We start from the raw sequence: 11,102 nt of genomic DNA, 5'->3' as shown, positions 1-11,102 counted from the left end.
CATGCCCGTTGGAGAGAAAACGCATAAATATTGAGTATAAATGTTTGGTTCAGTCAAGAGGTTATCCTGGTGAGTTGTTCATTAGCATTAAAATGTGTTATTGTTTATATTCTATAATGCGCAAGCTTAACTATATTTTCCCTTCTTTACTAAACCCTCGCTTTGTTCGATTTAAAGAGGATAAGCAAAGCGTCGTAAAACTGATCATTTGAAGTTGTTGTATGTGCAAAAGAAAGCAAATATCGCGTACAATTTTGTCGTGTACAAACATGAAAGCTATGTGACGGATTAGTGACCTTTACTTTCACTTCGGCTCATTGAATGTATTATCTTTTACGTTCTTGTATACTATTTTGTTCACACTTTATCCTAGTACTCTTTTATGTTTTGGACCATTTATCCGACGACGCTTCTTTCCTCTACGGTCTGTTCTATAACATGTATACGGTCACTTCCGTCTCCCACTAAAATTACTGATTCAGACACTTAGTAAAACCCACCATTTGCAACATTAAACATAAACGCTTATGAACATTATCTTTTTAGTGCTTGCAGAAAGAAATTCCGCATTCCATCCAAGAGAATGGAAGAAATTTCGCGCAAGTTACTACAAAGCAGATATACGCAAAACCATCTGGAAAGAAGCTAGAGCAATCTGTGAAATGGTAAGAGGAGCGACACTAGTTTCCATTGAAGATAAACAAGAAGAGAATTATGTGATGAACCTTATGAGTTCTATTGGGGTGAAGGTTTCTCACATTGGACTAACAGCAAAAGAATACCCTGGAAATTTCGAGTGGCTGGATGGTAGCAAGAGTTCTTACAGGAATTGGGTGAATGACACCGTTAAGAGTTTTGCTGGTGAACCATTTTTTGTTGCGGTTGACTCTAATGGTTGGCTTCAGTCAGTTGGAAATTATAGTTTTGTGTGCAAATATACTCCAGGTACCAGAAAATAATTTCAGCAAGATGTTTTTAATAATACAACGGATAAACTTTAGATATTAATACAGCCACCTTAAACAGCTTACAAAGTCGTATTATTAATACTTTTCATACAGGTATTGGGGGTTGTGATTTTGAAACTGGTTGGTGTGGCTGGAAGGATACATCAGCAGAAAGCTGTTGTCCCTGGAGCCGTTCAAAAGGCATTGATGACACATCCACAAAAAGCACACTGTCCGGTTAGTGTATAGCAAAAAATCCTGATTTGTATATTGGTCAAAATTGTGAAATGTACTAATGTGACTAATGCATGCATTGTAGGTGTCTACAAAACAGAGCAGACCTCAGACGTCTATATCTACCAGTTCCTAAATGAAGAAAGAAAGGATATCTTCTTTAAAGTGGACAGACCGAAAGAAATGAATCGCCTGACGTTATGTCTTTGGGTGTATGTGGATAGTAAGAGCATCAGTGGAGCGACTATCGTTTTGTTTGGCAAAAAACTTGGGGTGAAAATATATTATGAGAAAGATCTCAAATTTGTTGTGGGGTTTTACGATTGGAATGCGTGAGTAATCTATACATACAAATCTCATTATATTTTTCATTGAAATAAAATACTAGAATGAACAAAATGATAAACTCCTTTTTTCTGCTTTTATCCAGCACTACAAACGCGACAGTTTCGATTGATTCTTGGCAACATATTTGTTTTTTGATTGATACAATTGAAAATTTGTGGAGTTTCTATAAAGATGGAGGTTTAACAGATATTGCTTTGTCAAGAGTATCAAAATTTTCCTCTGACGCTCGTGATACCGATGATAATCAAGTATTTTTAGGTCAAGAGGTAAGTGATGTGTCCTTCAGTGTAGCGATTGATCACTTCACCTTCCTGGTTCACTGCAGGTGATATAAATATAAGTATAATTTATTTTGCGCTGAATAATTTATACAATTTTGGCCTGAATGGGTAGTAAATTACCTTCATTATACCTCCAAGAATTAGTTCATTGGGATTATTAAGACGTTGTAGCTGAGAACAATATAATGCCAAAAATTCAAATTACGTTTTTAAATAAACTTATATGCATTCGCCACTGGCCTGTCTATATAGTCAAGCGTCTAAGCAAGCAATAGTGAGCTTGAGCAAGTGATTTTTTGACAACACGTACGTTGATCGGAAGTTTTTGTTATTCACCAATCATAATCCTTGACCCAGTCTTTCGACGTTACTCACGCCGTTTGTGTTGTCAAGAACGTCACTTGTAACTAGTAATTACCCTGGTCAGGCTTTGCTACAGGACTGCTTGTCATGAATCCAGCTGTAGACATGAAGCCAATGTCTACACTAGTTTTATTAAGTATAAAGTCGGTTTACATCTTGTTTTATAGACAAAATCTTCATTTGAATGCAGCAATTATAAGCAATTTTTTGGAAAGATGACGAAACCTGTCATGTGGTCAAAGATAATCGATGCGCACGAAATCTTGGCACTTTCTTCTGGATGCGGTATATTCCGGGAAGCTGGTGATATGGAGATTTACAAAGACTCTGAACTAGACATGCATGCAAAACTAGTGGATCATGGTGAATGCACTGCTGGGAAAGGTTAGTTTTTATGATGAATTACAAAGATGAATTATTACTATAGCCCATTTACACTGCGCACAATTTTTGGTATACGGTACAGAAAAAAATTGTACGGATGAAATTTTAAACTGCCCAGTAGTTAGCCAAATTTCAACAGTGCAAAATTTATCCGTTTACACTATGGTCAATTTCAGTTTTGGTACGGATTAAATTGAAAATGATTGACTGCTATAAGTAGCTGGTCCAAATTTCACCCCCACAAAACCTAAAATTGCGCGTAGTGTTAATGCATGGAGGTTTATAAATCGCAATCAGAATAAATATTATATATCTCATCATGCTTCTCACTTTCCAAGGGGGTTAATCTTTTAAAAATGTATGAAAACCGTCGCACATTGCAATAGCTATTGTTCTTATATGTTTCCATGAAAAGAGGTAATATTCTATATAGTGTGTCAATAAAAAATGGCCTGTAAAAATTTATACATTCACTGGAATGATGATTCTCTGTAATACATTAATAGCTAGGTAATATACATAATTATATGAATAATATATTCACAATATCTGATTGAACTTGACGGTTTTTTATTAATAATTATAATTCTCGGACTGTGGCATTCCATAATGGACGACTTGCGCTTTGAACTAACTTTTGATCGAAATAACTAGAGGAAAATAAATCACCCCAGCTAGAAAGATCTTACTTAAATTAGTAAAACTGCCAAGTTTGGCTGCGAAATTTTGTAAAATACGGAAAATAAGCCCTGCGAAGTTGGCAAATTTTGTATACTTTTGTATTACGTGCGGAAATGTGTAACTAATTTAGTTACAAACGTCCGGTCGTAATACAAAAGTATACAAAAATCGACAACTTTACAACAATTCGCAGTCAAACTTGGCAGTTTTACATATTTTATACTAACTCTTTCTAAACTCTTCAGAAAATCCCCTTTTTATCGCCGAGGTAAGAAATTAGTCTAAAGCGCAATTCGTCCATTGGTGCCATGCATGTTTGCATCCAATAAGGGATATTTAACATTCTGTTTTCTGCAGGTTTTCGACTCCAATGTCGAAAAATCAGCAACGCTTCAACCATAACGTTTCCTTCCGCATCAACTTTGGTTTCCCCCTGGATGAGGTCATCTCTTGACAGTGTTCGTGGCATTTGTATGAATTTCACATATCGCCTACTGGGGCTGGATTCGCAAATTGATGTTTGGATTGAGCCAAGAAATACTGTAAAAGAAAGGCTGTGGTCGGTTAAAAGTTCTAGAAAACATGATTTGTGGAAGAATGGTCAGCTTTCCTTGGGACTCGTTTCAAAATTCAGGGTATATAATAAGATCTATTTATCTCTTGCCTGTTTTCTGTTTGCCTTAAATAATATTTTGTTTTTATTTAACATTAATTTTTGTCTATTAGGTTCACGTAACAGCGACATTATGGTCCAATCTAAGCGAGGTCAACGTGGATAACATTTTCTTTACAGAAGGTTATTGTTCTTCTGTTCCTAAGAATGCCCAAGGTAGAGAACTTTGCAATGTTAAAACATGGATTGTATGAAAAAGTGTAACAGACGACTGTATACTAGAAAAATTTTAACGACAAGCTAGATATAGAGCTCGAGAGAAGAATAATTGGGAGGGAGAGGGAAGAATACATTATATGTAAGACATAACACACAATGCTTACAAAACCTGTTCCAAATTACTCTATTGCAGATGCAAAATTTGAAGATTTCGCCTAATTACCTAATTATTAGTATAGCAAATTAATTGTTTCGTCTCATCTTAAATTTGTTAACACATTGTAGCTACATTCTTCTATTTCAGAATGGCATACACATGTGGCAAATAGTTCCTCGGGATATTTAACTTCACCATATCATCCCTCAGTTTACCTGAACAACATGAAACGTTCTTGGAAAATTGAAGTACCTCAAGACCAGCGTATCAATCTGACTGTTTTATTCATGAATTTAGAAAATGCCAAGCATTGCAGTAGAGACTCGATTGTTTTCAAAGACACTTTTCTTTCACGGAAATATACCTCTTATTGTGGTAATACTTTTCCGGTCGGGTATTTGTCCACGCGTAATGTTGTTTATGTCACTTTCCAATCAGATGAATCTCAAGTTCGAACAGGTTTTAAAATCCACTACCAAGCGATATCGAGTAAGCATTCATTTTCCAAAATCTTTTTTTAATATTGCCCAATTCAATAATAGGTTGCATTTGTATTAATATGTCTGTTTTCCTACAGTTGACAAGGATTCTTGTCGAAAAAACGATATCATTGGTAAGTAATTTATTATTCAATGGATGACTATAGAAATTCTATGAACTAATACTGGTATATATAAATAGATTGTTCTTCTTTATGTTGTCCGCTCGTAGGTCATAAAAAAAATTAATAAGACATGCTAAAAATTAGCTCATTTTCAAGAAAAACTCTTTGCCATCATTTTTTTATCATCACTAGAAGTTTAATTTAGGGAAATATGATATTTATGTATTCATGTTCGCTCAACCGTAGAAACAATAGCGAACAAAAGAGACCAGTCGCGTCGGGAATCAGATGAATATATGAATACGCCCGACTGATCTCAGAGTATATGAATATGTCCGAATAATCTCGACCAATATAGTGACCACCCTGCTGATCATATATCACACTTGAACTCTTTCCTTTTAGTACATTTCCCTTCGTCAATGCCCCATTACTTCACATTGAAGAAAATACTGCTACCAACTAATCTTTTTATTTCAGATTGTTCACCAACACTACGTTGCCATCCTTTCAGTCTAAATAAGTCAAAAATATATGTTTATGCTGAAAACTTATTACGAATACCAGATTACTTTCCTAAGAAAACAACAGCAATGTAAGGCATGTCGTTGTTAACGTTTTTAATCAGTTTGCAGCAACTATATTCCTTAAAAAAAAATTTTCTAGAAATTTTGATGGCAACGCCTTGGTAACATTAACTACATTCGTCAACCTTACGTCTTTGGAATTCTTGTAAGTTGAACACATCATGATATATGATCTGTCAATATTGGAACAATCACTCAATTTCTATAATCGGAGATATTTTACCTCAGCTTTGATTGTTTTTCCTTCGTTTGTATCACTTTTCTCTTTGACAAATGTAGAAGTATTACTGGCAACAAGATAATCTCTACAGATAAGAAGACTTTTCATAATTTGACATCGTTAAGGACACTGTAAGTGAAAACTTGCATCTTTTAACTTATTTGCTGCACAGCTATGCTTAACATGTTGTTTTTATTTAAAACTATATATTTTATAGACGATTACCTTCAAACTTTCTTAAAGACATACCAAGAAATGTTTTCCAGCGGGTAAAATCTCTCGAAATGTTGTAAGTTTTACCATGATTTTATTCTATTCTTAGGTTTGAAAAATTCATCATTTCATCTAAAGTTAGAGATGTTTTTCCGTGCTATTCTTTACACAACTCACATGTAAAGTATACCAATGTTGTATGGATACATTATATAGAGATTTGAGTATGAACAGACTTTACAAGTTGGACAAGACATTATTCCTTAATTTAAATTATCTTCGATTGCTGTGAGTGATATAATAATTTATAATTACTAATTCGATACTGATTAAGTTTACACTTAGTTTAGTAATTCACGTTTCAATTATGATCTACGCAGGAGTCTTCGAAAGAATCGAATTAGATTTCTGGAAGATGGAGTGTTTTCTAATCTTCGCAAGCTTCAATATCTGTAAGAAATATTTATGATATTTTCGTTTTGATCGATTACATACTCTACCTGTGATTCATATATACATGTCACCGTTCTATAATTTACTTCACCTGGTTTACAAAGAGATAGACGTAATGAATTGTATTGCATGATATTCGTCCACGGACATAAAAATTATGCAGTAGCTACAAACTGCATAGATCTCATTGAATTCCATGACCGAATAATTGTTTTTTTTCCAACAAACGACAAAAAGTTGATGTAATTTTCAAATTTCGCTAAAACAGCACAAAAAGGACGATTTTTTATTATTATATTTTTTTATTATACTTATTATTATTGCGCAATATTTCATTTTTCCCAGGTATCTTGATGATAATGATTTGTCAAATTTGGGAAGTAAAGTGTTTGATGCAAACTCTGCGTTGAAAACTTTGTATGTTTTATTTATTAAATAAATAGGATTTCCTTGTATTTATATTAATATATTTTTTTGTATTGTTTGGTAGGATATTAAAAAACAACAATTTAAAAAAAGTTAAAAAATCGTGGTTAAAAGGAAAGTTGTCACTTGTAACTTTGTAAGTATAAATGTTGGTTATTAATTTTAGAGTTTGGCCGGTTGTAACACTTTTAAATCTTGAACTCTTCTGGACTGCCACTGAGAGGAAAAAACACACATTGTTAAGTTTATGACGTGATTCACAATGATGAAAAGTGATCATAGCTATAAAAGTTTTCAAAAGGCGTTTTTAATACTTTTCAGTAGCTTTTTTTAAATGAAACAAAAGTAAAGTTATCTTTCTTTACGTGTTTATTTTAATCTGTCTGGATATAATTAAACAATTATGTTGTGGAGGGTCCTTCATTCTCTACATACGCACACATATTATGCAGCTGATGTATGCATGTCATTGAATTAAAAAATAATTTTTTGTTCAAGAAAACTCCAGAATAATAAAATAAAAGAAATTGAAGCAGGATCGTTCGATGATTTGAGAAATTTGGTTGACTTGTAAGTATCATGCATCTATATAATTTTTTTTGCTTACCCACTGATATATTATTACCCAGTGTTGCAAAATAATGTGCACAAATTTGACCAAGCCTATTGAATATTTTTTTATTCAGGGATATATCAAATAATCAGATACACAAAATTCCTCAAGATTTATTTCAAAATCTTCTGTCACTTCGGCACTTGTAAGTCTTGACGTATTTGTGTTTCAAATTTAACATTTTGCAAAATTAAAAACATCATGAATCAGTCATTCCAGCTTTTGGTGATGAATTTAGTTCAATATTGCCCATGTTTGAAGAACGAAACTGGTCTTTCCGTCTTTCTGTTTCGCCATAATTATTCCTTTCCCCCTGTCTCTGTCTCTCCCCCCCCTTCCTCTTCCCACCTTTCTGTATCTCTGCTTCTCTGTCTTTCTATCTTTTTCCCTCTCTATATATATATATATATATATATATATAATTATATATATATAATATATTATATATATATATATATATCACTTACAACACTGTATTAGTCTGTACATGTATATATCATTTGCATAGTGAAAATACGTCTAAGTCATGCATGACTTACTTAAGACTGAACAAACCCGAAAATGTCACCAAATCAGAACAACAGTTGTGGCTGTTCCGTAATAAAGAGCGCCTTTAAAAATTTAACTATTTAATAAATCACGCCTTGAATCATGTTACATGCACAACGTATATTGTCTTCCGTTTTAAGGACATTGATATAATGCTCGCGACACTGCTGTTAAAAATTGAGTTGAATGAAATTTTACTTACCCTGTTATACTACAAAGACTATGTTATGTCAGCCATGAGTTCATTATTTAAAATTCAAGAAACTGATGTCTATGCGTCTGTTGATTCAGCATATAAATATGATAATTATTATAGTGTCAATTTTTTGTGGGACATACTGTATAATTATATTGTCTAATATTTCATCCTTTGGCATTTATTGTTAGAAAAGTGGATCATTTTACGCTGTGTTGTTTCGCAAAACAGAACAACCCGGGTGTTTCGTGCGTTGCCAAATTTGAAGGAGGATTTTCAAGTTGTGATGAGCTTCTGAAAAATGATGTGCTCAAATATTCAATTTGGATTCTTGGTCTGATGGCCTTCCTTGGAAACTTCATTGTTATTGTATGGCGATCGTTTTCAAAGGACAGCAATCGTGTGGCTTCATTTCTTTTAACAAATCTCGCTGTTGCTGATTTCCTAATGGGCGTGTACTTGTTGATTATTTCATATAAAGACACAGTGTTGAACGGAGTGTACTTCAAACATGATATTTCCTGGCGTGCAAGCAATTTGTGCATATTTGCTGGTGTTATCTCTACTCTATCAAGCGAGGTTTCAGTGTTAACTCTGACTGTTATCACCCTAGAACGTATGATATGTATTATATTTACTCTTAAATTTCAACGTTGGTCAATGAAGAAAGCTTGGGGCATAATGATCGTTGTTTGGTTGATTGGACTTTGTATTTCAATCATTCCGTTACTAAACGATGCATATTTCTATGATTATAAACAGAATTCACACTTTTTTGGACGTTCACCGGTCTGTCTACCACTCCAGTTATCGAGCGATCGGCCAGCTGGCTGGGAATATTCCGTTTTTGTATTTCTCGTTTTGAATGGTGTTTCTTTTTTATTCATTCTCCTGGCATATGTGTTTATGTACCGCTCCATAGTCAAGGCCGCCCGTTCAGTAAGGTCAACGAGGGTAAAGAAGGATTCAACCATTGCAAAGAGAATGATGTTCATTATTTTAACAGATTTCCTATGCTGGTTTCCTGTGATAATTTTAAGCATTTTGGCTTTAACAGGAAATTTATATGATCCTTCGAAACAAGTATATGCTTGGGTGGCTGTGTTTGTATTGCCCATCAATAGTAGCATCAATCCGCTACTCTATACCTTCTCAACTCCATACGTTCGGAAAATGATTCCCACATCAAATCGTCTCTCTAGATTGCCCATAAACTATTCAATTAAAGGAAGATTTCAGAAAGGTAATTCTATTGAAAAATCCTTGAAAGCGGACATTTCTGTATTCATAAAGGAATGCATTTGTACTATTTCCGTGTAGTATGTATTCTGGTCAGTCGTGGCCCGTTGGTGACGTAGTTTAACTTTTGCATGATAACAGACTACCTTTCAAGTATTGTATGCCAATAGCTAATGCATATAGCTTATCAGTATTTTTCAGTGTTTATCACTTGTTATTATTATGCTTAGCATTTTGGCCCGCTGTAACAAAAATTACCTGAGTCCTGTTACCGTTTTGCAAGGGAAATGGCAGTGATATAGTACCAATACCGACAATCCCAATGGTACCAGCAGAACCAACACAACCAGTTGTAATACAAACAGCAGTAGCAATATACGAGAGTAATCGCAACAGCACCAGCGCAGTACTGATAGCAACATCAGCAGCATTTATATAGCAGCTGTAGTATAAATGCCAGTAACAGTACTAATACCAGCAGCACTGCTATCAGTTGCAGTACAAATACCAGCAACAGTAAAAATACCAGCAGCACTGATATCAGCTGTAGCACAAATTCGAGTACAGTATCAAAACAATAAAAGCAGCTGCAAGTAAAGATACCAGGAACGGCAGAATAAATCCTGTACTAATAGCAGCTGCAGCAAAAACTCCAGCAACAGTATAAATACCAGCAGCAATAATAGCAGCTGCGGTAAAGATACCAGAACAGCATAAATACCAGCAGCAATAATATAGCAGCCGCAGTAAAGATACCAGAACAGTAAAAGTACTAGCAGCAATAATAGCAGCCGCAGTAAAGATACCAGAACAGTATAAATACTAGCAGCAATAATAGCAGCCGCAGTAAAGAGACCAAACAGTATAAATACTAACAGCAATAATAGCAGCTGCACTAAACATACAAGTATCAATTGCAACGGCCGTGAGTACTACCTATAGCTGCGGCAATATTAATGCGATGAAACACGTGTATTTATGACAAGAACCAATAGCGGAAAGAATACCCATAGCTGTATCAGTAAAACTGCAACAGCATCAGAAGAAATAATATTAGAATAATTATTGATATTTGCTCGCATTTTCACTCGCCTTTGTATTTGTTGCAATGTTTTAATTTTCTTCCGTCGTGGTTTCTGTATAGTTGTGCGTGTTTTTTTCCTTGTTCTTTCTACCCTCGTATTTCAGCACCAAAATAAATCAAGTTTTCTATGCATTTAGGTCAGCCCAAAGGTATTTTAGCTGACGAGAGTCCTGTCCGTGGTCTCGACACCATTCAAACAGCTGTGTCGTCTTTTTCTACTCCTCAAGCCGTTCGCCGAACGCATCTTGGTAATGTTGAACAATTAACTAAGAAAAACGTCGGAGAAAGCAGTTTTATTCACGACTATGTCGAACAATAAACTCAAAAAAGTTATACTTTTTATATTATTTAAACTTTATTTTCCATATAATTATCAACATTAAAAGGTATAGCAGTAGCCTAGGCACAAACGGCAAAAATATTTATCCAGGCAAATAGTTAAAACTTATAATACAGAGAAATGATTTCTTAACTGATGTAAATCGACTTACGGTAGAATTAAAAAACCAAAACCCTAGCAATAAAATATTTGAGCTCTTCGCAAACCACTTCGCAAGACCGTTGTCGATAAGACTTGACCATTCTTTTCCTACTTATAATTAGGATATTAGACTTGTTTTCCTTGTTTTTCGGAAAACGTTTGATTTAGTAAAATCTTTACAAACTTCTCGAAACCAGGCTGGTTTACGTC

At 34.4% G+C, this 11,102-nt stretch overlaps 1 protein-coding gene across 1 annotated transcript; it reads left to right on the top strand.

The window, feature by feature from the left end:
* Positions 1–6,800: 6,800 nt before the first annotated feature.
* Positions 6,801–10,730, top strand: LOC114536802 (G-protein coupled receptor GRL101-like). Its single transcript, XM_028558145.1, has 5 exons — positions 6,801–6,866; positions 7,229–7,300; positions 7,417–7,488; positions 8,280–9,331; positions 10,549–10,730. The coding sequence occupies exons 4-5, from the start codon at positions 8,428–8,430 to the stop codon at positions 10,728–10,730; spliced, it is 1,086 nt and encodes a 361-aa protein (XP_028413946.1). The 5' UTR covers positions 6,801–6,866; positions 7,229–7,300; positions 7,417–7,488; positions 8,280–8,427.
* Positions 10,731–11,102: the final 372 nt, after the last annotated feature.

The sequence above is a fragment of the Dendronephthya gigantea genome, unplaced genomic scaffold (assembly GCF_004324835.1).
Source record: "Dendronephthya gigantea isolate DGI-Jeju-01 unplaced genomic scaffold, DenGig_1.0 000147F, whole genome shotgun sequence".
NCBI classification, from domain to species: domain Eukaryota; kingdom Metazoa; phylum Cnidaria; class Anthozoa; order Malacalcyonacea; family Nephtheidae; genus Dendronephthya; species Dendronephthya gigantea.
The sequence above is the reverse complement of the archived record's forward strand: the minus strand, read 5'-3'. Positions and strand labels throughout refer to the sequence as shown.

Bases quoted from the DNA above. Each gene is read 5' to 3' on its own strand.
- LOC114536802 (XM_028558145.1), top strand. From the start codon at position 8,428: ATGGCCTTCCTTGGAAACTTCATTGTTATTGTATGGCGATCGTTTTCA. The intron at 9,332-10,548 runs GTAATTCTATTG...CTATGCATTTAG, and splicing joins TAAAGGAAGATTTCAGAAAG to GTCAGCCCAAAGGTATTTTA.